Source organism: Castor canadensis, chromosome 12 (assembly GCF_047511655.1).
Source record: "Castor canadensis chromosome 12, mCasCan1.hap1v2, whole genome shotgun sequence".
NCBI lineage: Eukaryota > Metazoa > Chordata > Mammalia > Rodentia > Castoridae > Castor > Castor canadensis.
Genome location: NC_133397.1, coordinates 128514033 through 128539341, shown reverse-complemented (window position 1 = coordinate 128539341; position 25309 = coordinate 128514033). Strand labels below are relative to the sequence as shown.

The 25309-nt window shown below is 51.4% G+C and overlaps 1 protein-coding gene and 1 long non-coding RNA gene across 4 annotated transcripts in view; one reads left to right on the top strand and one right to left on the bottom strand.

Moving 5' to 3' along the window:
* Positions 1-25309, bottom strand: part of Abca4 (ATP binding cassette subfamily A member 4) — a 125470-nt gene that overhangs the window by 8373 nt on the left and 91788 nt on the right. For 2 of the 3 annotated variants that reach the window (XM_020163928.2, XM_074050952.1), the window contains 18 exons: positions 24224-24256; positions 22993-23098; positions 22797-22871; positions 22386-22555; positions 20462-20639; positions 17877-17992; positions 16810-16957; positions 13742-13865; positions 13262-13391; positions 10919-11039; positions 10465-10527; positions 9900-10006; positions 7967-8108; positions 6385-6519; positions 5586-5689; positions 5414-5506; positions 3067-3316; positions 901-1170 (listed from right to left, as the gene is read on the bottom strand). In XM_020163928.2, the coding sequence (XP_020019517.1) occupies positions 1075-1170; positions 3067-3316; positions 5414-5506; positions 5586-5689; positions 6385-6519; positions 7967-8108; positions 9900-10006; positions 10465-10527; positions 10919-11039; positions 13262-13391; positions 13742-13865; positions 16810-16957; positions 17877-17992; positions 20462-20639; positions 22386-22555; positions 22797-22871; positions 22993-23098; positions 24224-24256 (2191 nt within the window). In that variant the 3' untranslated portion in view covers positions 901-1074. Of the gene's footprint in view, positions 1-900; positions 1171-3066; positions 3317-5413; positions 5507-5585; positions 5690-6384; positions 6520-7966; positions 8109-9899; positions 10007-10464; positions 10528-10918; positions 11040-13261; positions 13392-13741; positions 13866-16809; positions 16958-17876; positions 17993-20461; positions 20640-22385; positions 22556-22796; positions 22872-22992; positions 23099-24223; positions 24257-25309 lie in introns of those variants that run through there. The other variant, XM_074050951.1, reaches the window with a different exon arrangement.
* On the top strand, positions 834-7971 carry LOC141414972 (uncharacterized). Its single transcript, XR_012440006.1, has 3 exons — positions 834-927; positions 7649-7723; positions 7815-7971. It is a non-coding gene; the product is annotated as an uncharacterized lncRNA (long non-coding RNA).

Sequence of the window (25309 nt, the reverse complement as noted above, 5' to 3'; positions counted from 1 at the left end):
GTAATCCTTCCTACTTTGGAGGCTGAGATCTGGAGGATCAGCCTTAAATAGTTTGTGAGACCCCATGTGGCCTAAGCAGTAGGGTGACTGCTTTGCTGAATTCAACCCCAGTCCTACCAAAAAAAAAAAAAAAAAAAAAGAAGAGAGAGAGAGAGAGAGAAAGAAAACAAAAACGGGGGGCTTTGCAGACCCATGCTTTTTGGGGAAATGCCTTGCTTTGATTTGCTTTGTTCTCCAGGTGTGGGGGGGGGAAGAATGGCTGAGTTATCCATCCCCAAGCCCCAGGCTTGATCCTTCATGGCTCCCTTGCTGCGTGGGGGGGACTGGGAGGGGACAGTGGCTCCTTGCACCAGTGCTGGGCCAGGGCACTGGCCTGATGTCACCACAGGGCAGGACCCACACCTGCTGTGGCTTCTTCCTCCATCACCTTGATACTTCCACAAAGAACAAAGAGTCCTCCTAGAACAGACCCTGGCCCTGGCTCTAACCACGTGTGCATGGGGCAACAGAGCAACATTCACTCCTTCCCTTGAGACTCCGACGTGTGACAGATGCAGGTGTCAGGCACCCAGCAGCAGGCACTCTGCCACTTGGGCCGCTCCACCAGTCCTTTTAGCTCTGGTTATTTTGGAGATACGATTTCAGTTTTTTTTTTTGCTAAGACTGACCTGGACATGATCATGCCATTTTTTATTTTACAGGTGTGCACCACCACGCCCAGCTTTCTTCCTTTGAGATGGAGTCTCACTGACTTTTTTGCCTGGAATTGTGATCTTCCTGATCTCAGCCTTCTGCGTAGCTTGAAACAACAGGCAGGTGTGAACCACCATGCCCAGCTATTGGTTTGGATGGGGTCTCAGAAACATTTTGCCTGGATGGCCTCAAGCTGAAATCCTCTTGATCTCAGGCTCCCAGCTGGGATTACAGGTGTGACTCTCTTCTCCTTCCCTCTGTGATCTCTGCGATCTTCCCCTCTGTGGTGGGGACAGATCTCTGAGGACATGGTGGGGACATGTGGTCTGGGGGAGCCAGTGGGCAGCAGGGCCCAGGAGCTGGGAGTCTGCCTCAAACAGCTCACAGTACCTTAGCTTGCTGGTTGGTGCCCGCCGCCCTTGGGTGCAGGGGGAGGTCGAACGTCTCAGTCTGCTGCTTAGCAAAGTTCACAAACACCTGGGGGCAAAAGAAGAGAGGCGAGGGTAAGTGGGTGTATCCAGAAAGATGCCCTGTGCTCCCCACAGTGGACCTCCAGTCTTGGGGGCTCCTGTGCTGCCCAGGGCAAGCCAGCTTCCCTTGGGAGCCCCCTCAACAGTGTCCGGGTCAGGATTGGCTGTCAGACCCTTCAGCTGGGCCACCTGGTTCCCTCAGGAGGAGTCAAAGGACCCTGGTGCCAGATGGGGTAACTAAGGAAGGTGGTTCCAGGAGCAGCCACCTCACATTCTGAAGGCACTTTAAAAAGGTGGTTGAACCAGCACCATGGCTCATGCCTGTAACCCTAGCCTCTTGGAAGGCAGAGGTCAGGAGGACTGTGGTTTGAGGCCAGCCCAGGCAAATAGTTCTTGAAAAAAACCCATCACAAAAAAGGGCTGGTGGAGTGGCTCAAGTGGTAGAGCACCTGCCTAGCAAGTGTGAGGCCCTGAGTTCAAGCCTCAGTACTGGAAAGAAAAAAAAGTGGTTGATTTCTGTTCTGTTATTCATTCAGTGTGCACTGTGGCCTTCACTTGAATAGAGCTGACAAGAAGGGGCAGGTGATCAGGCCTGCCAGCTCCCCCTGGGGCTCAGAGACTTGCCTTCCTAAAACTTTATTGAACTGTCTTTAAGGTCATGTATTAAAAACTAAAACTTAAAAAAACAAAAAAAACCAAAACACCCGGGAACAGCTCGAATATCCACTGATGAATGACTGATGGATAAATACAGTGTAGGTAGATACACACAATGGAACATTACTCGGCTTCAAAAGGAAAGCGATCCTAACAAATGCTGCAACACAGACGGGTCCTCGGGAGTACTGTGCTAAGGGAAGTGAGTCCATCACGAGAGGACAAACATTATCTGACTCCACTAATACGAGGTACCTAGATGAGTCGGTTTCATAGAGACGGGAAGTAGTATGAGCTGAGCTTGGTGTTACACGCCTGTAATCCCAGCACTCAAGGAGGCTGAGGCAGGAGAATCATGAGTTTGAAGCCAGCCTGGGCTACACATAGCAAGACCCTATCTCAAAAAAACATTAAATTAAAATAACAAATAAAGTAGAATGGTAGTGGTCAGGGGCTGGGGGGCAGGAGGAAATGGGAAGTCAGTGTCTGATGGATGGTTTCAGCGAGGTAAGATGAGGATGTCCTGCAGGTGGTGGCAGTGACAGTGTCACAACAAGTGAATGTGCTCAGCACCGCGGGCTGTGCACTTAAAAGCAGTTGAAAAGGTGGACTTCATCTTGCAGACATTTTGCTACAACAAAAATTGCATCTTCAAAACCCACCCTCGGAGCACCCACTAATTGACACTTAGCAAGCGGTAACCTTAAGAGAGGTGTGCTTTTTTACATGCAAATTACACGTGAGAAAAGTTGATTTGAAAAGAAAAAAGGAGCCACTGCCACAAGCCAGGAAGTATGAAATAGTGTATCGGGAAGAACGGTGCAAAAGTCAGTGAGGATTGCTGATAACTAAAATATTATTAGAGCGTTTTTTTTTTTTGTTTTTTTCAGTACTGGATTGAACTCGGAGCATCACTTTTGATAGGCAGGTGCTCTACGGCTTGAACCACACCCCAGCCCTTTCTGCTATTCTTCCCACATGGCTGAGATGACAGGCATGCACCTCTGTGCCCATCACTAATTGAGATGGGGTCTCAAGAACATTTTGCTTAAGCCTTGAACCCTAAGCATCCCAAATAGCTGGGATTACAGGTGTTAGCCACTGCACCCAGCTCTAGAAAACAATTTCAGAAATGCCAGGCTTTACCCTACGGGACCGAGGGCCCAGGGTGTCAGTGTCCATGCATGGTGGGCATTGTGGCCCCGTCTTTGCCCAGCCCGCTCTCCCTGGGTGCCCGAGGACTCACCTGGTCCAGCGTGGTCTGAGTGACAGAGTACTCCTCAATGAGCAGGCTGTCCTTGTGGGAGATGAGCAGCTGGAAGACCCTGGCCAGGGAGGAGGAGGCGACCTGGTACTGCACCATGTTGTAGTGCCTCTCCCTCTGCACACTGCCGGGGAAGTTGCCCTGGAAGAACTGCTCCACAGGATTCAGGTCGGGAGGCAGGTCCTCCCTGGGGGATTTGATCTTCATTGTGACAATGTAGCCATCTCCAAACCTGGGGGGTGCACAGAGTGGCCCAGGCCTGTTAGCAGGGGGTCCTAAGGCAACCCCCGAGTGAGGGGGAGACCCTCGGGCACCAGGGGGCTCAGGGCCTGTACCTCTGACCTTCCATCACGTTCAAAATGAGGAAAGAGCCACTGGCTCACACCTGTAATCCCAGCTACTCAGGAGGCAAAGATCAGGAAGATCCTGGTTCAAAGCCAGCCCAGGGAAATAGCTCATAAGACCCTATCTTGAAAAAAAGCCATCACAGAAAGGGACTGGCTCAGTGGCTGAAGTGGTAAAGTGCCTGCGTAGCAAGTCTGAGGTCCTGAGTTCAAACCTTAGCACTGCCAAAACAAAACAAAACAAAACTAAGGAAGTCCTGATTGCTGTTGGAGAAGCTTTGGGGCCAGTTCTCAGAGGTCTATGCGTCCATGTGGTAAAGTGGACAGATGTAATGCTGAGGTCAAAGGTTGCCCTTGTGGAGACCCAGGCTGGTGTAAGCTGGGTGGTGGCAAAGGCTTGGGAAGGCACCATTTCCTGGGGAAGCGTCTAGAAGCAAATGGAGCTTTGCTGTGGTCTGGGTGTGAAATGTCCCTAGGAGACTCATGTACGGAAGGCTTGGTTCTCACGGAGGCACTGTTGGGAGGTGGGACCTTGAAGAGGTGAGGTTGTCATGGCGGCCCTCACTTCATCAACAGATCGATCCACTGATGATGGAGTATGAGAAGGTGGGCTCAGTAGGGGAAGTAGATCACTGGGGGATGTGCTCTTGAGGGTGTGTCCTTGTCCCTGGTCCCCTGCTCTCCCTCTGCTTCCTGTCTTCCGTGAGGTGATCAGTCTCCTCGAACACACACCCCTGCCCTGATGTTCTGCCTTGCCCCAGGCCCAAAGCAATGGATCCAGTTGACCATGGACTGAAATTTCTGAGTCTGCAAGCCAATATAAACCTTGCTGTTTAAGTTGGTTTCTCTCAGGTATTTTGTCACAGGCAGGGGAAGCTGACTAACACAAGCCCCAGGGCCATTGGTGCTTCCCTCCTCCCCTTGTCGGGTTTGTCAATGGCCCTCACTAGATGGAGGATGGTCCTCCAGAGAATGGGGACATGGCCAGCCGGTGACTGTGCAGAGGTGCGTGTTGGTTAAAGCTCACTTCAACAATCCCTCTGTGATTTGGGGTTGCTGTCTCGGTAAGATGCCTTCCACCTTCAGCTCCAGAAAACTGACCACCCTCCACACGGAATGCCCCCTCACCTTGGGATCCTGAGGAACAGAGGGAAAGGAGCAGCGGAGTGTCCTCCGGCAGCTGGGCACAGGGAGGTATGACCCAGGTCTGGTGGCCTCACATGCTGGGGTCCAGCCAGCTATCTACTTAGTCCCTAAGCTACAGCTGCTCAGGCAATCAGGCCCAATGCTGCTGACCTACTGGCCCTTTCTGCCAGATGCATTCGAAGGGTGATATTTTCTGGGCAAAATATCCCCTTGGATCCACTGAGGACCCATGGAGAGCTGCACCTCGGCACAGAGGAGGTGGGCTCTGAGCTGTGTGTTTTGTCAACTAGCTCGATGGCTTATGTCTGGTCTTTGGCAAATGTGTTGAGTGAGTGAGTGACAGCTGTAAGTCCAGTCCTTCCCGGGTCCTAAGGCAGATCAGAATGCAAGGAGCACAGCCGTGTTGTGATCATCTTGTTTTTGCAGACTATAATTAATAAGGTATTTCGACAACGCTTTGCAATCTCTGAGGACAGGATAAACCCTACCCAAGAGTACTGGCATTGGTGGCTTGTCCTACAAAATACGGTCATTTTTCAAACTCATTCCTACATCGGTTGTGGGTTCTTGCAAAATGGGCCAGGTGTCCTGGATCTGTCAGGACAAGTGGGGTGATCACTAGAACACCCCAGTCTCTGGCGAGCCGCAACCAGAAAGCTCAGAAAAGCCTCTTACCAACACAATGGCTTCCTCCCTCTTCCTCTGGAGAACGAGGCCTGGCCACCTCCAGCCTCTGCCTGAGGGCTGAGAGGGCAGTAGGACCCTCCCAGTGTCCACAGGGGGCACAGGGCCTGAACCCCACATAGGCAGCCAAGAGTGTGTCCCCTTCATCTGCTTACTTGTACTTGAGGTGCTGAATGGTGCCCAGACACTGAAAGGTGCCCTTCACCAAGATGGCCACCCGTGTACACAGGGCCTCGCACTCTTCCATGCTATGGGGAAGAAGGGAGGGAGTGAGGCACAATAGGACGGGGGGAGCTCCCCCCCACCCACCGCTGGGCCATCTCTTGCCTGTGGGAGGTGAGGACCACAGCTCTCCCCTCTCTGATGATGCTCACGATGGTGTTCCAAAGCATACGGCGTGCCTGGGGGTCCATCCCTGTGGTGGGTTCATCCTGAGGGGAGGGGAGAGAGGGCAGAGGGGTGTAGACTTGGAGGTGGCCTTTCTTGGGCACTGTGTCCTCTCTGGCTGGCTCCCCTGAGCAACATGGTCTCCTCAAAGAACAAGGTGGCAGATACATACACAGCTGATCCCCAGTTAGGCAAGACAGGGCGCACCAGATGCAGGATGTGGGAGGTGAGAGGTGACCCCGAAAGCGAGGGACCGTGATGTACCCCTCTAGACTCATGTCAGCCTGGGAGTGATCAGGCTTGATTAAGGCGGTGGCAGAATTACCCATAGAAAGGGAGGGAGGCAGGGGGACAGCCCAGGTAACCTTCCATGTCCAGCGACCCATACCCTCAAAAGCCCCAGGCCTGTCCAGCTCAGGGGAGAGTCACAGGAGTCTTGGAGCCAGGTCAACCCTCCTGTCCACTCTGGATCCCACTCTGACAGTAGTGATTTCTGAGTAGATAACAGTGTTCCCCAGAGTGGGCAGAATGTCCCCACTGGCAGCTTGTGGCTCTCACAAGACTCCAGGATCTCACAGTCTATGCTGTGACTCAGTTCCCCCACGAGCTGCCGCCAGACACCGGTCTGCTCGACGTCAGCAGTCCAGACAAAGCTTTTTCTAAAGCTGCTGGCCCAGAGCCATTCCCCCACCCTGAGATATGCAGACTTGTGTCAGCTCTCAGGTCACGGTGTCCTCACCAGCAGCACCAGTGGCGGGCAGCCGATGAGTGCAATGGCTGTGGACAGTTTGCGTTTGTTGCCCCCGCTGTAAGTGCCCGCCAGGCGGTCCGCGTAGACAGACAGCCCCAGGCTCTGAATACTCCAGTTTGCAACCTAGGGAAGAGAAAGAAGTCCCATTTGGTAAAGTTGAGCAAGTGGACACCCCAGACTTCCCACAGTTCAAAACTGTGGGTTCTCAGATCTTACCCTCCCATCCCAGAATGACAGGCCCAGCTAGGCTGAAACAGGTTCAAGTTCCCTGATGCACGCCTCAGGCTAGGCAGAGTGTCCTCTCCTCTGTGTACCTCTGACCCCAGTGTGGCTTAGGCAGCTGAGAACCCGGCAGGTGCAGCCTCCTGGGAAATGGCTTTCAGCCTTACAAAGCTAGAGACAGTATTGTCACCCAGCGTCCTGGGATATGGCTAGGCCTGGAGGAGGAAGAGTCCCAGGGTGTCTTTCAGAAGATGGCGGGTGCAAGACCATTTTGGTTCTAGCCCTTGACAAGGTCCCACCTGCAGTTTTGCTCATCTAACATACTTAAGTAGCATCTGCTATGAGGCAGGTGTTGAACTAGACCCTAAAGGGACAATGTGGACACAGCCACTGTTGTGCTCACGGACGGGGGTGGTGACAGACAACTGAAATAAACAGAGGAATGACAGATTAACCGAGCCTTGAGGGAGCACAACAGGGAACTATGACAGAGAACATGGCAGGGGGGTGGGATGTTGAAGATGATCCACCATGCCTCTGCCTCCTGCATCTGTCCTACTGTCTCCTGGAATTCCTCCCAGTGTCTCCATGGCCTCCTTGCCTCCTTTAGGCCTCACTCAGACCTTGTCGCCTCCGTGAGGCCCTCCCGGATGAAATGCAAACCCCGGCCCAACCATCAGGACTTCCCTCTTCTCTTCAACTCAGTTACTTCTCCCACTGGAATGCAAGCTCCATTTTAAACTTTTTATTAGGAAATAGTTTCAAACTTACAAAAATGTGTCATAATAAAAATGGTACAAACAATGCACACACAAGCCTTCTCTCTCTCTCCCCCCACCACATACACACGTAAACACATTTTTCTGACTCAATTAGTCATGTCGTGTATTTCTTAAAAACAGGGTTGTTCTCTTACACACCTGCAGCCGCTTGTCCCAGGATCACATGACACTTTTATCTAATCTTCTGCTCATAGCTCAGTTTTGTCAATTGGCCTACTAAAATTCTTCATATCCTTTTCCCCATCTAGGACTATTCTGCAATTACAAATGCAATGGATAACCTCATGATATGCGTTTGGTTCAGTGGGGCATCTATCTTTAGGGTAAGTTTCCGGATGCATGATTGCTGAGTTAAAGGATAACTGAACACATTGTCCTGTTAGATATGACGGCAGGATTTCTTTTTGTCCCCAGCTTCTAGGACAGTCACGGGCACACAGTAGACACTGAGCACTTGTGAAGAGTGGATGGCGTGCTGTGCTCTCCTGTCTCTAAATGAGCGCACTCCACAAAGCTGACTTATGCTTTACCAAACTCCTATGCAGCCACATGAAGCCAGTTTTTACCTTCTCGATTTCCTCTGCTGGCACACCCCGGAGCCGGGCGTACAGGTAAAGGTGCTCTCGTCCCGTGAGCAAGTCATCGATTGCATCAGACTGGGGACAGTAACCCATGCTCTGATGCACCTCAGACATATTGGTCGGGATGCTGCAAGGGGAAGCAGCAGGTAGTGAGTGAGCTTGTTTCGTAGAGGGGCTGACCAGAGCCGGGTCAGGGGGCTGCTGTCCATGGGGTGGGACCTTCCTCTCCCAGCTTTGCTGAGACGTGTGCACAGCACTTGCTAGACACACGAACTTCAGGAGTTCTGCATTTTGAACACCTGCTACTCCAAAGTCAGCTTTGGTTTTGGATGGGATCACCTCGCTTGTGAGACTAAAAAAGAAGGGAGATCAGGTTTAAGAAAATGATCAGTGGGTTTTAATCCCTTTCACACATTTGTGAAGTAAAAACAGATGCTTCACAATGCCAGAAAGCTTCTCCACTCGTACTTGTAGTCAAGTGAATCGGGTTCTAGCATCTCCCTTGGACAAATACATTCTCCCTTACTAGGAAATACACAGCCTTGATGAAAAATAAAGAGTAATAGATTGTGTCATCCAGTCTCATTCCTCTCCCCTTAAAGCCTAGGGACAGACAAAGCCCATCACAGTTCCTTACTGTGACAAAGGCCACTAAAGGTGTGGTGGGGCCAGTTAAACTCCCAGGGAAAGGAAGAGAGTGCTTTGCCAAGCTCATAGGAGCTACTCCACTGGAGAATCTCAATCTTTAAGCCTAAAACTTCTAACTTCCAGTTTAGTCTTACCTTTTGCACGAGATGATGTCTCATTTGCACCAGAACTTGATGTCACCTGGTAAATTCCGGGTTTATCCTCCCCGAACCCCTCCCTCAACAACCACCAAGTCGCCTGCTTGGCTGTGGGCTAGGCTGGATCAGCAGTTGAGATAGACTCAGCCAGGACCTGGTTCTGCCTTGGCCAGTCTTTTGCGATAGACCCAGCTGGGGAAGGCTGGGAGACCAGACACATCTTATCTGAGCCACTTCTGAATGGGTTCAGGACGCCCCTGCCACAGGTCATCAGCTGTGCTGAGGGTGGCTTTTACCTGCCCCAGTCAAGGAGACACTGGGAAAGGTCAGCAGAGCCTCTTTCCGCTTAGAAAGCAGAGCAGAGTTCCTCAGGACACATCTGCCATGTGCAAGCATTGCACACGGGAGCAGCCAGCGAAGATGCAAGCAAGAGCTCACCCTCTGTTTAGTACAGAGGGCAGCAGCCACCCTCTGGAAGCCAAGGGCACAGACAGTTTTCCCTCTGTTCTGCTTGGTCTGGCATCAGCACCCAATGGCCAGTGCAGATGAGGACCCCAAGAACCCTTGACCGGGGCCCTTTCTAGGAACTCAACAAACAGAAAGGGCAGAAAGGATGCTGCCCTGCAGGGGCTCCAGCAGGACACAGCTGGCTTCAGGACTCAGTGAATTCCCTGACGCGCTAGGAGAAACATGGAGGGACGTAACGGGAGGCAACGCGTGTTCTCACCCCGGACGAGGATGCGTGGATTCACCAGGGGCTTGAAGCAATCCGGGCGACAGCACATTCTCAACCATCAGTTCAGTTCTCCACCGGGTCTATGTCTTGTGCTTTTGTTAGTTTATTTTGCTTTTTCTTTCGGAGACAGGCTCTTACTATGTAGCCTGAGCTGGCCTCGACCTTGCCATCCTCCTGCCTCTGCCCTCCGAGTGCTGGGGTTACAGGTGTGCACCCCTACACTTGGTCTTACACTTTGTGGGCTGTGGTATCTGGGAGGCCCCCCTCCTCCGCATAGAACTTTCTGGGTCTCAGCGTCACCCTGACATACGATCTGGGGGTCTTTTGCCCTGTGCTGGGTCAGGGATGTGACCCAGGACCTGTGAGACAGCCCAAGTTGGAAGCACAGTGCACTCACCTTTTGCCTGCTATGGTGGCATCCCCTGAGGTCACGGTGGTGTCCCCAGTGAGCATTTTGAACGTGGTTGTTTTGCCAGCACCATTCACTCCCAGGAGGCCAAAGCACTAGGTGGAAACACAGAACTGGCCTCATCTAGAGGCCAAGGTCTGGATCTCAGTCAGTCCCAGGGCCAGTGTGTGAGCTGGGGGTGGTGTTTTAGACCTGGGCTGTCATTACAGAGGCTGCTGGCCATGTGTGGCCACTGACACAAAACACATCTGGTTCCAATTGTCATGGTCCCAGGTCTTTGAAGACTTAGAATGAAGAAAGAATCACGGTAATCCCACTAAAAAGGTCTACATTTACATGTTGAAAGGATAATATTTTAGATGCATTGGATAAAATATCTGATTTAAATTAATTTTGCCAAGTTTTACTTTTTTCATGTGGCTACTAAGAAAATTAAAAAATATACACGTGGCTTGTGTTAGGTACCTATTACATAGCTCTGCTTTAGAGGGGAGAAGAGCCGTGCAGGATAGCTGATTTTCTGAGGTCCTCTCTTGCTAGTTTGGGTACTCACCTCTCCAGGGTGGACCCCAATGCACAACCTGTCCACCGCTGGGCTGGAAGAGCCCGAATATACCTGCAAGATCCAGAGGAACTGGGCTGAGGGCTGAGGCGGTGTTAGAGTGGGGAGGGGAAGAGGGAATGGAAGGCAAAGGATGGTTTGAGGGAAACCCAGGAGGTTACCATGGATGTGACATTCAGAGAGGAGCTGTGAACAGTGGGAGGTGACCCTCACCCTGCAGAACCACACCCACAATGGAGGAAGGCCGCTGGGCCCTGTGTCAGCAGCAAGAGGAGCAGTAGGGACAGAGTCTGGGAGGCAGATATTCTTGGAAGACTGGAGATGGTGATGCCCCATTAAATTAGGAACCAGACTTCTTGCACAAGCAGACGAACCATGACAATACTGTGCCATTTGTGGGTCCAAACAGCATCTCCACACTGACCTGCCCGTTTCCATCCCTCACCTTGGTGAGTTCATTTAGCCTTAAGATGTCAGTTTTGCTCCCCCCACTCATAATTCTTTGTCTTTCTTCAGCCACGTCATCATCTTCATCCACAATAGGCTCCTTGGCAGGCTCGGCAATCCTGGAGGAGGGAAGGGGACAGGATTGTGCTGGGTGGGGTGTCCTTTCCATCTCACCTTGCCTTCCATCCTCTCTCAGCTTCCCCAGCCCCAAGGCTTAAATTCTAAAAAGGGCTCCCAACTAGATAGAGAGGTCAGACTCAGCCCCGGGTTCCAGTCCTGCCTCCGCGAGCCTGACCTCGGGCGCATCGCTGGAGCTCTTTAACCTTGCCTCCTTCAACCACATGATGGGAGGAGAGAGGAATGTCTGTCTATCTTGTAGCGCTTGGCACAGGGCAAACTACTTCCTCCAGCCCACCCTGCCACCCTGACCTCTTCAAAACAGTGTTGTCATGGTCTCCATGTGCTGAAGGTCATACACCCAACTGCTCAGAATCTCAGAGGCCTGTGATCAGATCTACCTGCCTTCCCATCTTACACTCACTCGTCCACAGCCATTGGCATCTGCCATGTCCCAACCCAACCCATGCTGGTGTTCCCAGTTCCCAGACTTGGCTTGTTCTTTTCTTCCTGCCCCTCAAGGGCATCCGCCCCATACGTAAAGACCCAGCCTCTTCTCTGAAACCCTCCCTGGCCAACCAGGCCTCCAGGCTTTCCTCCCTCCCTCTCTGACCACATGCAGTCCATCACCAAGTCTTATCTAACACACTTCCTACTAGTTATCCAATCAGCCTATTTTTCTCCATCTCTTGATACCCCCATCCCTCTCTAGGCCACCATTGTCTCTTGCCTGGGTACCAACATGGCCTCTTCTCTGGTCTTCCTGTTCCCAGCTCTGGCAAGATCATGTCACTCCCCTGATTAAAACATCCCAAGGGTTCCACATGGCCTTCAGGCATGAGTCCCAAGTCACCAAGATTAGGGGTCATGAAATCATGACCTGGTTCTGTCTGCCTCTTAAGACTCACTGCCTTCCAAAGCTATCCTGACCTCTCTCCATCCTGCACACCAGTCCATCTCTTTGTGGCTGCAGTACCTTTCTGCAGGCCCTGTCCTCTACCACGAGTACCTGTTCTTCCTCCCCTCCCCTCTCTGTGCCTGGTTACCTCTCAGTTTGGGCATGGCTGTGAATGTCTGGAAGCCAGAGACTATGATTTACTTCCTTGGTCCTTTTTGAGGCAAAAGGAAGGCAGGACTTGCTCAATTGTGTTGGCATCAGAGTTTGAAGGTGATGAGTTGGTTTTGATGATCAACCCTCTTTCCCTTCCCTACAAAAGCTTCTAAGACACGTGGCCCAAACTGTCAAAGGTTCTTCAAGGGTTGAGGGTCCCAAAGACAATAGGTCCTCACAGTGTCTCCCATAATTAGAACCACTTCTTGATCATGTTTTACTCAAAGTGTGTTGACCCATTATCTTATTCAATCCTTTCGACCCCATGAATAGGGCAGCAGATCAGTTCCAATAAGTGAACTCCCTGCAGATCAAGCCCTCCTCAGCCCCCACAAAACCCCAAGTCCGTGGAATCTTCATTGCATGAGATCGGACTCAGCCTTAGAGGAGGAACTGCTAAGAAACAAAACACTGCTAGGAAAGCTTGTTGGGAGGACCCAGTGACTGCAATTCGGGGCTCTGGGTGCAGCCACTGAAGGTCTGGATCATACAGAGGCTGCCCTTTGGAAACAGAACCCACACCAGAAGGAGGCAGGGGCTGGCGGGGTGTTGGAGGAGAATGGCCAGGTTCAGGAGGAGGGGTCCTGGCCAGCTTATTTGGCCACTGAGAAGTCCTGGCAGAGTTGAGGTTGGTAGCTATCTAGCCTGGCTCCAGGTTTTGAGGGTGTATCATTGCCCCTCACCCCTCCACAGGCTCCTGGCTGCCCTCACCTGGCACAGGACCCCTGTGTCACGTCCTTCCTTCCCTGCTCTGTGTCCAGTCACAACCCTAACTAGCAAAGGGACGTGCTTTGTCTCCTTTCTCATGGATACATAAACTCAGCCCCAGTACTCTGACTACCCTTGCCAGTTATTTGTAACACTATTATCTGACTTAAAATGAGTGGCTGCTAACTGAATAAGATTAAATATTAAGAAGAGTAGAGTTGAGACTTGACCCAGATTCAAACATGCCAAGTTTTGATCCCATCTCTCTGCATTATTCAGAGCAAGCCAGGCTTTGAGAGCGTAAGAACCATTGTGAAATGAGACTCCTGAGGACAGAAGTCACCATGTCAGGGCAAAGTCCACTCCTCTCCACACTGGGCACCCGCAGGACACAGCAAGACGTACCATCGGGTGAGGAAGAAGTGGTGCTGGATGAAGAGCGTCAGGAGGAAGTACAGAACCCCTTCCACTGCCATGGCAACCAGGTTCTTCCCAATCAGGTCCCACTGGAATGGATTTGAGGAGTGCTCCTCTCCTGAGGACGAAGGCCAGACATCAACAGGAACTGAGTGCATCAGCTGTTCTGGCTTGCCCCTACAGACCCGGCTATAGCATTAGGCCCAGAGGGACCAGGCCTTATGCAAGGATTTAGTAAGAGTCTCATCCTGGATCCCCAAATCAGAGTGGCAGAGAATAAAGCCTGCTGTCACCCCTGTGGCTCCTCATCCATGGAAACAGAGTCCCCTAATCCATTCTATGTGTCAATAAGATGCCAGACCAGCATCTAGGCACCCTCCTAGCCCCAGCCAGGCTGCAAGTCTGACATAGGACCCCTCTGCCACCCTCCCAGCCTGGATGGATCCATGGGCCTTGAATTCCACCCACCAAACCGGGCATAGACGTCTGTCACAGCCTGGCTCAGCGCCAGGTCAATGAGGCCCCGGCCCAGGCAGAAGTGTGGAAAGATAACCAGCAGCTTCCTCAGCCCGGCGTTGAACCTGAGCAGAGTCTGAAAAAGAGAAATGGAGTGTCGGAAGTGGGGGCTGAGGCTGTCTACCCACTCCTAAGTAGGATGCCCACACGATGCGGGCCCCGGGAGGTCTGTGGACCAAGGTGTCCCTGCAGCTAGGTCGGCCTCAAGAGGGTTCACCAAGCATAGTGCAGAGGGTTTGATGGGGAAATCCTGGGGGGTCTCAGGAGGAAGCAATTGCTGAATATGCAATCAGTGACTGGGCTCTCTGCACAGTTCTGGGGGACAAGAGCTGACACCTTTGTCCAGCCAGGTAGCATTTCATTCTCTCCTTTTCTTGGTGGTACTGGGGTTTGAACCTCAGGCTTGGCACTTGTGAAGCAGACACTCTATTGCTTGAGTCACACCTCCAGCCCTTCTGCTCTGGTTATTTTGGAGATGGGGTCTTGTTTTGTGTACAGGTCCTGGACCATAATGGAACTCATATTTTATGTTTCCTGAAGTAGCTGGGATGACAGGTGTGCACCACCACACCTAGTTTTTCTCCCTTGAGATGGGTCTTGGGAACTTTTTTGCTCAGGCTGGCCTCGAACCTTGATCTTCCCGATCTCAGCCTCCCAAGTAGTGAGGGTTACAGGTGTGAGCCACTGGCGCCTGGCTCTGGCAATGGCTGTCCAATACCACGTGGACACCAGGGCTAACTTGGAGAACATTGCTTTCTTTAACCCTAGGTCTCAGGTGACCGATGTGGTGGTCAGTCAGCCAGGGCAGCTCTCCTGCAGGCTCCTTTGCCATCACTGGGGAGGCCTCTAAGACGGATGTTACCGGGACACGCCACAGCTGCTGGGAGTGTGGCTCTGAGCCATTCCTGGACAGAGAGGCTCTTTCAACAGGTCCACCTTAGCCCAGTGTGAACCAAAAGGCAATAAGAATGAGCCCTGTGCAGGCTCTGCCTCTCAGCTCTGCACAGGGTAGCTTCCCCTGTCTAAGGAGTGAACACAGCCTTCCCCTAAATGGCAGGGGGACACTGAGGGGGTGAAGCTGCCCAAGTTCGGCTGGGCTAGTGCTGCCCGATCCACCTGGTCCATCCCCACCCCACACTTGCCACCTTTTCAGTTCCACACCTTCACTGGTTCCCTCATCCTTCTCTGTGCACCCTCCCCCACTGTTCCCAGCATGACTTTGGCTCCTTTGCCTCTGAATTTGCAGTTTTTAGGACCTACTGCTCTTAGCTGGAAAGGGTTCTCTTTCCCCTTTGCTTTCTGATGGATTCCTGTTCTTCAGGAAGCTTAATCAGGAAGGCTTCTCTCCATCATCTTCTCCGATTCCCACGGTAAAATGCCCATCTCTTTCTGATAGCATTTGGCGCACCCCCAGGTTACTTTCATTAGTTTTTAACCTGCCCACTTTCTCCACTAGTCAGGGTCCCCGGGAGGCAGGGACTGGGTCCCAATTGTTTTGTGTTCTTCCTAAACACCTCGCACAATGGCTAGCTGAGCCTAGGCACCTCATTATTTGGTAATCGGGCTAACAATTCTACATCCTCCAAGCCAGGTTCAAGTTGAACTTAAAGTCTCCTGACCCTCACAGCCAGCTCCCTGGCCCTCTGTGACCTGCAGCCTTTCACCTGCTCCTTTGCTGTGCTATCACACAGGGTTGTGTGCTGTGGCGTATCTCAGTGGCTAACCTGGTGTGGTGTGGCAGGCCATTTCTCAACAAGAACAGGAGCTCCTGGGGAACAAGGCGAGTGGCCACACTTGTTTATAATAGCTGTTCATCACATAGTGTTCCCCTGTTAAATCCCCCCTGACTGCGCAGAGGCAGCAGCTTCTGGGACTCAGGAGCCTCCCAGGGCACACGGAGTTTCTGCAGCAACTGTCCATCTTTCTGGGGTGAGGTAGGCAAGCGGATGTGCTCAGAAACTGTGAGCGCCGCCACAGGAGGAGAATGTTTGAGTCACTTTGAGGTTGCGGTTTATTTATTCTGAAGTAGCACGTTCCCCTAGGACTGGGTGGGTTGTAGGACTGTGACAGAAATGGTTCCAGCGGGAAGAATTTCATTCACCAGGATGCTCTGGCCAGCAGCTGGGTCTGTCTTCCCCTCCACCCCCTGCTGGGGTCTGACTGCAACCTCCCCTATCTCTGTCTGTCTGTCACATGCAGCAGGTGGGTTTCATTTTTTGCTTGGCAGCTACAGAATGGCTGACTAGGTCTGGGAGCGTGTGGCTCTAGGAAGCCATGAGCTTTGCCCTCTGTCCCCCCAGCAGGACCCAGTGCAGAGAGCTGGTCAGTGTCCATCCTCTGAACCGTGAAGACCTAGTGAGGAAAGGCAAGGCTAGTGAGGCACCTGGTGACTCAGGTACACAGGTGAGCCAGGTGACCTGGGATGCTCTAAGGACATCCCAGCAGGACTTAGACACAGCAGCCTGGAGCAGGATCATGAAGTAAAGTCAGCCCCGTAGTCACTGCCCTTTTTTCAGAGTTCAGTCCAGCCATCTCTTTTTGGACAAGGAGGGGTCAGAGGGTATGGACAGGACAACTGGATCTGATAGCTCATAGTTTAGTCATTCAATTCCATGATTTCCTGATCTGGTCCTCAGGGTTAACTTGGGGGTAGAACAGTGTATATTAGTATGTTATAATTTGTGTCATGTGTGAGAGAGAGACAGAGAGAGAGACAGAGAGAGAGAGAGAGAGAACTCTAACATATAAAGTCTTTAAGGAAACCTTCTTAAAGGGGTAAGAAAACCTAAAAAGCTTGGTTGGTGGAAGGTCACTTGTGGATCACAGAATAGGCTTAGAAAACATGGCACTCAGCGTGTACCTCAGTGGGAAGACGGTGTGTGGGGGGGAGAGGAGCGGGGAGGGATGCTTGTCTGGGCTCTGGGCATCTACACAGACAGTCCTTGCTTGTGGCTGTCTGACCAGTGTGTCCTCTCCGCCACCCACTAATCCGGCAAGGACGCCAAGAGCACTGTGCTCACCTGGTTGTTCTCGAACAAGTCCAGGATGAAGGTGATGGCACTGCTGTTGATGCCCGTGAACAGATTTGCACACGACAAAGCCACATAGGCTGTGCTGGGGACATCAAACAGGAAGGACGCTGGGTACATCATGGGAATGACTGCCCATCTGTGTGAGATGACATGGCTCAGGGGAGAGTTCCAGTTTTCACTCCATCGGCCACACCTCTAGACCTACTCATTCCCTTCACGGAACGTGTGACTATGTGTCTGAACTGGCCAGAACTCCAGGGACAAAGAGATATGTATCCCTTGGTCTCTGCACCCCATCTTTAAATGGAGATAATGCCTGCTCTGCCCACCTCACTGATTCTGTGAGGAGAAATGAGACGTAGCCGTGTGCATACTTTGTGAATTGCAAAGCCTTAAGCACACCCAGCAATGCTTCCCACTCCAAATAGAGCTGGGGTCCCAACGAGCTCACCTTCACATTGGCTCCCAAGCCCTCCAATTGCAAGAGGGATGAATGGAGACCAATGCCCTGGTAAGACTCTCCTGATCCACACATTATTCCCATTTTACAGAGGAATAAACTGAGCCCCAGATGGGTGAATTACTTGTCTACAGCTAACACCTGCAGCAAGTGCTGGGCCTGGGATAAAGTTGCGTGCTTTGCCTTATAATTCGGCTGACTCTCGGTGTCACCCCCTAGCCTGACTTGGGAGTAGCTTTCCAGCTGGGGTCTTCCACTGTGTGCAAATAACTGTTGGCCAGTACAGATAGAGACTGATGGGCAGATTGACCACAGGTGAATCGGAATCAGACCTGGGGAGGAGCTGAGGCGTGAATGACTCCCAGACTTTGGTCAAGGATACAGCTGAAAGGAAGAAGATTCAGATCCCGTGCAGCCCCCTGCCATTCGTTGGTGGCGTTCTGACTCCACCACAGAAGCCAGGCAGATTCCTGATCAGCAGCCTCAGACCCTGCCTGGCTAACAACCTGTGCAGGCCCAGGTTTCTGTCAGAAGACAACAACCCCCTCTGGTGGCTTCCCTTTGGTGGCTTTAGCTAGTGGCCCAAACGACTTACCCATACAGCATTAGCAGAGCGACGAGAGCGGGAAGGTTCTGTGGAGAAGTGTAGGCTTTCTTCTGAAACCCGATGAAGATGCCCACCACCAGCCCCGCGCTCACGGCGTAATTCATCTTGGAGAGAAAAGAGGACAGGAGGTCACCGAGCCGCTAGGACCTCTTTTTCCTGCTCCGTAGAATGAGGAGTGGGATGAGGTTGATTACAAAGAGTGAAGCTGTGCCTCGCCTTCCTCCCCACTGCCTCTCCCCGCAGGGACCCTCAGTCTGTCTTTGGAAAGATGGAAATGACACCTCACTCTTTCTCATTGGCCACGAAGCCCTGTTAAAGCTACTTCCTAAGCACGTATCCACACAAACCCACAGGGATGATGAGACCTGTGCTAAACAATGCAGTCCTGAAGCCATTAGGTCAGGGAGGGGAAGATGGGCAACCATGGGACAGTCAGGTCTTGAACAGGACGAAAACCTGTGAGGGTGGGGAGGCCCCTGTACAGACGGCATCCAGGATTGGGTGCTGGAGCCCATGTGTGATTAGGAAGGTGCTGATCTGGTGTGGAGGATCAGAGCCAGGACCGGATATGGAGGGGCATTCTGCAAACTAACTGTCGGCCTGTAATCCTCAAGGGGATCAAGGCCATGGGTGTTAATTACAGGCTGAGGCACTGTTCCAGGCTGAATGGCAGGAAAGCTCTAGTAGGGTGACCAAGTGCAAGCCATGCTTCTGAGCTAGGTCCTTTGCTAGAAAAGGCATGCTGGGGCAATGGGGGGAGCTTGAGTGGGTCTGAGGAGTAGGCAGTGGTCACGAGTCCGTGCACACTCCTTTTGCTGCTGATGTCAGTGTGGTACTTGCAGGGGGAGGGTGCTTGTTTGCAGGAGGCATGCATCAGAGGGGTGCGTGTGAGAGAGAGAGGGGCGGGGGAGAGAAAGAGAGAAAGGGAGAAAGGGAGAAGGAGAGGGAGAGCGAGGGGAGGGAGGGAGAGAAGAAGGAGGAGGCTGGAGGAGGATGATGGAGGAAGAGAGAGGGGAAGGGAGAGGGAGAGGAGAGGCATCTTGTCAAGAAGTCACTCTCAAGTGACTCAGAAAAAAGTTTTAAATTATACTTGCTGCTTTTCCATAATCTATGATTGTTTCAAAATTTAAAAGAAAAGCAGATGACAGACATTAAAAGATAGGAATTTAAAGCATCGCAGACACTCTAGCTGCATGGTAGAAACAATACTCGCCCATTCAACACTGACCCCAGGTAGCATTGTCTTTTTGTCACTGGTTAAGGACAGAGAGACATTCCAGCAGTCTACACCCTAGAGATCTTTGTGTCTACTCTCCTTGTGTCTCCACAGCTCAGAGTCCTCTCTCTGAACACGCACACACGTGCATACACACATGCACACAGGCACACATACGTGCACATCTGCCCCAAGGGTAAACGATATTCCTCGTGTTTAAAAAAAGTAAAATGAAAGCAGCTCTCTAGTAAGTCGTTTCCAGAGCAGGTGGGCCTGCCTCCTTCCTTCCATGTTAAAACCACAGGGCAAACGAGGCTCATAGTTTCTGACCTTGCTGTGAACGTGTGAGCATTTTTTTGTGCAGCCAGAAGAGAGAGGAAAAAATGTAGGCGGTAGCTGCTTAGCAAGGTAAAAGCGATGACGTCAGTGGCATCCTTGTTCGAGGCCACGTGGGGAGCCATTTTTCTGCTCTCCAGCAGCTGGGGTCTCATCACTGGTCTTGGAGTGTCGAGATGAACAAAGGATCCCATTACTCAAGACACCAGAAGACATCGTGGGTGACCTGGTGACCCTGCTACAGGACACCTAGGCCTTTGCTACCAATCGCTTTGACCTGAGGCCTGTCATAAGATAGCCTGTTCCAATTCCTTTCTGCCCCTTAACCTGCCTGTGAGAGAGGCAGGTAATCGTGCTGTTGGTTTAATAATTGTTTTCTTTATTTTCCCTAACGTGATGGCTAGTCTGATACACTGAAGGTCTGGCTACTTTGGGGAGTAAAGTGAGGCAACTGAGTAGGGTTTCCTGATCTCACAAATAAAAATCCAGTCTGTCTAATTAAACTTCAATTTCAGATAAATGGCCTGTTTTTTTTTATATAAATATGTCCCATGCAATATTTAAAGTAATATATACATATATATAAATTTTTATATATATAAATTATTCACTGTTTATCCCAAAACTCAGATATAACTCCTGTCCTGTATCCATGTGGTGACCCTTCTCCTTTGGGGTTGGGCAGGATTTAACGATGGCTGAATGACCAATTGGTGTCACCTTCCCAGATCCAAACTCTTTCTGGGAAGGCCAACTTCAGGCCTGCAGTGCAGGGTCTGGAGTGCTCTGAGGCACAGGACACAGACAGCTCCTCCTCGATGGCTGTTAAGCTGTGCCCCACAGCCGTGCCCAGCTTTGGGCTAAGAAGATGTCAAGAGACAGCAGACAGACACACAAGGTGTGGCATGGTGTCTTCTAGCAGTCTTGGCAGTGTGAGAACCCCTCCCTGCCATATCCCCTGCATCAGAGTGCACACAGGTGCCACCTTGGGCCCTTTGGACAGAGGGAAGACGTGACTCACAATGTCCCAGAGGAAGTTGGTCAGCCAGTAGGTGGTGGGGCTCACCCCACTGATGAACTGCAGATGCTTTGCCTTGCTCACCCGCTCCTGGATCAAGTAGAGGACAAAGCTGGCTGGGACAAAGGACATGGCAAAAATGACGCAAATGGCAACCACGGCATCCACTGAAGTGGTCAGCCTGCAGCAGGATGGAGTCACAGGGAAGCAGAAGTGAAGAGGGAGACACGGAGACCAGAGGAGGTACACATCAGGCTCTGAGCCACCGTTACCCAAGCCCAGGCCCCTGCCTGAAGCAACTCCTCTGAATCCTCTTACTCAGTGGGGTCAAGGTCAAGTGGATATTTGTTGGCTGCTTTTCTGTCTGGGAGAACTTTTCTACAGAACGATTCTTTTTCCTAGGTTTCCTGACTGGTCGTTACGGTGTTCAGAAACAGACGTCTGTACTAATCTCATAAACTTTAATGCCTTCATTGGTGCCAATCATTTGCCTGCAGATTCTCTCGAGTGTTCTAGACGGGGCTGTGGTCTGAGATCTCATTACATGCTCACGGTGTAAACTTGAGGGAAAAGAGAACAGGCTGGGCTGCTCTCAATTTATCCTTCCTGGACCAAAGAGAAGGCATATATATGGCTCGGGGTAGTGAGAGCGAATCTGGCCTAAACTTTAGGATTCACAACCAGTGTGGGGCCGTATGTGGTGCCCAGTGCCCCGATGAAAGTCCAGACAGCATCGTCTGTCTACACACATGGTAAGCATGGAACCATGACTGGAAGGAAACACGGAAGTCTATGGAAAATACCCTGACCTGTGTAGGGTCATAGATACTCCGTTCTTAAAACTATTACATAAATTTTATTTAATGAACATACACTATTTTTAGTTTTGGATTTTTTTTTGGTGGTAGTGGACTTGAATTCAGAGCCTCACGCTTGCGAAGCAGGCAGTCTACCCCTTGAGTCACACCTCTGCTTATTTTAGAGATGGGGGTCTCATGAACTATTTTCCTGAGCTATCCTCAAACCTTGATCCTCTCCATCTTAGCTTCCCAAGTAGCTAGGATAACAGGCTACAGGGTGAGACACTGGCACCCAGTTAATTTTTGCTGTTGTTTTTGAGACATGGTCACATTTGTAGCTGAGGCTGGGCTCAAACTCATAACCCTCTTGCCTTTGCCTCCTGAGTACCGGGATTACAGATGTGAATCACTACGCCAGCCAGCATGTGCTATTTTATGATCTCAGAATGGTGCTCTTATTTCATATTCAAGAGGCTTCTTGGCAGGAGGTATAGAAACTTGGGGCTGAGTGAGAATTAACAGAGGACAGTGAGGGCCCCTGAGGGGGAACAAAAGAAGGCAGCCAGAGGCCAAGGCCCAAGTGTTAGTGAGGTGCCACTGGGCATGTTTAAGCAGCAGTCAGGGTACAGTGGGATAGGAACCTTCCAGAAGAAGTCTGCCCCAATAAAGACACCACTACCAACCCCTCCTCCATGTAGGCCTCAGATAGAGCGCAAGATTGATGTTTTTATTGCCTGACGCTCGTCCCTAAGGCCTAAACTCAAGGAGGACAGCTCCAGAGCATGACCACCAGGGGGAAATTGCCAGAATCTAAGATAATTACACCTGGGAAGCTAAAGATTCATGGAACTTTCTCAGGCCCCGGCAGGGACCTTGCATACGGGCACGGAGACTTGTGTAAAAGTGAGGAGCTACTTGAACCTCCTGGAGAATGTCAGCTTGCTTTCCAAACAAACATGGCCATGCATGGGGAAGAATGGCCACGCAGTTTGGCGCAGGAAGCATTTGAAAGTGTTATGTTAGGTTGCCATCCAGTCTAGAGGTTCACAGTGATAAAAATCGTCTCTGGTTTCCCCAGAGTGGCGGAGGTGACAGGGAAGCTGAGAGGCCAGGCTGTGGTGGCTTACACTGTGATCTCAGACAGCTGCTCCTTGGTCAGGTTCAGGGGCTGGCTGATGACTGTGATGCCGTACTCCTCAGGGTTTCTGTCCTTGGGCACATTGGCCCGTAGGATAGCATTGTGGGCCACATTCAGAAAGCTGACCAGGGCATGCCAGCCCTTGTTGTTAAACCACACCTGGAGGGCAGAGAGGGGCTCCATTAGGCTGTGCTATAATCCCACACCAACAGCCCTGAAAAGGAAAATCTAGCACAGAGGAAAAAGAATGTGGGAAGGAGGAAGGGTTGGTCAGCTGGAAAAGACATTCCTCCTTTGATTTCAGAGGAGGAATGGATTTAACCGAGCTGGGAAAACAAGAACGGAATGACTGGTTCCTTGTGACCTTTTCGCTCTAGGGTAGATGATGTAAGTCAAGCACCTTAATGTTGTCTTCAGTTTCGAGATCATGGAGGAAATGAGACATTTCTTGGGAGGCCTCTCTGGTGTTAGGGCCCTAGAAAACCATAATAAACAAACAAGAGGGTTTTGTTTTCATTACCACTGGAGACTGTTTCTCTTTCGTAACAATTAGGCAAGGCAACAACCCTACCCAAATTTCCAGTCTGTTTACGTACCCCGCTCAAGTTCATTATCCAGCCAAGGTCGCTTAAAAAGCCAACAAGTGCCTCCCCGGTGAAGGGGGGAGCCGGGAGCGTTCCTCCGATGGAGATACCCCCATACCTGCAAGGCAACAGGAAGTGCTCGGGCTGATGCCTGAACTCCACGCTCACCAGGGCTCCGCAGCTTCTGTAGGGAAGTGTGTACTTTGGAGGGGGTGTGGGGGACTTGTCCCGACCAGGGAGCAACAAATTCAAACCAACTTTTCTTTTTTGGAGACAGGGTCTTGCTTGCCATGTTGCCCATGGCAAATTCCTGGGCTCAAGTGATCTTCCCAATATCACTGTGCCCAGCTATAAACCAACTTCTAACTCTTCCTTATTGCTGTCCAGGATGATGGCCGGACAGTCTGAGTTTGGTCTCTGTTCCTCTCCAATTCGCCCTTCCTCCTCACTTCCCTGGAGGGACATGATGTGCTGGTCGCATGGATCACTGACACAGGTCCAAATGTCCAGGTTGCCCTCGTGTCTGTCTTGCCAGGATGCTGGCTTTGTAGGGTGCCCTTACCTTTCTTGGGCACCTGGCCAACTCTAGTTCATGTGTTGCCTTTTTTGATGACTTCCCTGCCATCCCAACCAGTGACTCTTCTGTGTCACCTCTGTACTCTACTGGTTCTTCTGGTGCCACTGGACGCACCCTCATTTGAGCAGGGCCAAGTCCTCTGTCCCAGTGCCTCTCACCTAGGTAGCCCTGCCCTCTCCTGCCTCATCTCTTGCTCTGGCCTCTTAGCTGGGATCCCGGCCTTCAGATCCACCTTCTGTGCTGTTGTGCAGCCTAAAGCCGGCGTGCTGGACCCATGACTGCCCAGTGCTCACCTCTTCAACAGAAGAAATTTGCTTTTGAGGCAGAGCAGAGGAGGACTCTGAGTTATTGCTTGGCCCCCACTTTCTACAACAGCAAAGGCCCCCGCAGTTCCCTCTAGCAGGAATTCTAAATTCTGGGCTTCATTTCCCTGGCCTACAAAACACTGGGCAAAGTCAGCTGACACCAGCCTTGCCCTCGTTCCAGAGGCTCAGCCCACGAGGGAGGCTGGGACAGAGCTCACTCCTCCAACACCCTTGAAGATTCTCCAAACCTCTGAATCACATGGCTGGGCCAGATGTCCAGAAGGTTACATGGAATGGGCTGAGCAACCAGTGTCCAGACTTACAATCTGAGTTGTAATTTCTTATACGAATAGTTTCTTACCTCTGTTCATTGACCCAGAATTTGCTCTTCAAGCTGAAAGCCAAAATAAAACCATGCAATAAGTGCAAATGTGGCAGTTGTATTAATGTTTCTTCCCACACAGTCATTGGGGAGTCTCAGACTTTAGGGGTGTGTTTGCATTTTCTGGCATCTAGCTATTGTGGAAGGTGCCAGCCAGGGGGCCCAGCCCGAATCCTCACGCAGAAAGGGTTGAGGTCTCTCATGATTTGTCACCTCCTGCATGCAAGACTTTCTGAGTGGCCCTTTGGCCAGCCCACATGCCAGTCCAGTGTGGCCAGTCCAGGAAACATGGCAACCATCTTGTCAGTGGTGTGGAATGAGGGCTACAGCCCCCTTCTTACACCACGTGAAATGAGGTGCAGCAGTCACCTGCACACTGAGGATTCTCACTCCCTCCTCACCCCCGAATTTCAGGGAACAGAAGGTGACAGAAGGGAAGGGACAGATTCCAATCTGAGACCCCAGAATTCAAGGCTCCTGAACTGTCACTGCCATCAACCACCAAGCAAAAAATCTAAAATTCCACTGAGCAAATTTGCTGTGGAGAACAGAGTTCAGTGTGGCTACTGTTGGTTGAACTGTGGAATAAACTGCTTTTATCTGGGGGCTTGGGTGGCATTCTTGTTTTGCTAGCTGCCGGCTTGTTCTGCCGTCCTGGCAGCTGCTGTCCTCTGAGTCTTTGCTCCTAATGCAGGGGTCTGGGAGGGAAGTAACTGTAGGTCCTCCTTCCCAGGGGTGGGGTTGGACAGGAACAGCTGCAGAGCGGAACCAGTCACTGAGGGGTTCATGGGCATTTTCAAGGGCCTGGGTGACTACCTGGCCGCCCCTTGCTCAGCCCGGACACAGACACGATCCCGTCTGTCTGTCTGTCCTCTCCTTCCGTTTGCATCTTACTGTTCCTTCTTGCATCTTTTCCCTCTCCCTTTTACTTCCCCCCTCCTGACTCAGTCTCTCTTTTTCACCTGGTTAAAATGTAAGGATGCATTACTGAATAAACTCTGTGATTTTTAAAGCAATTTTTAAAAATAGTACCCAGGTTAAACTTTGACTGCTTGGAGCATGGAG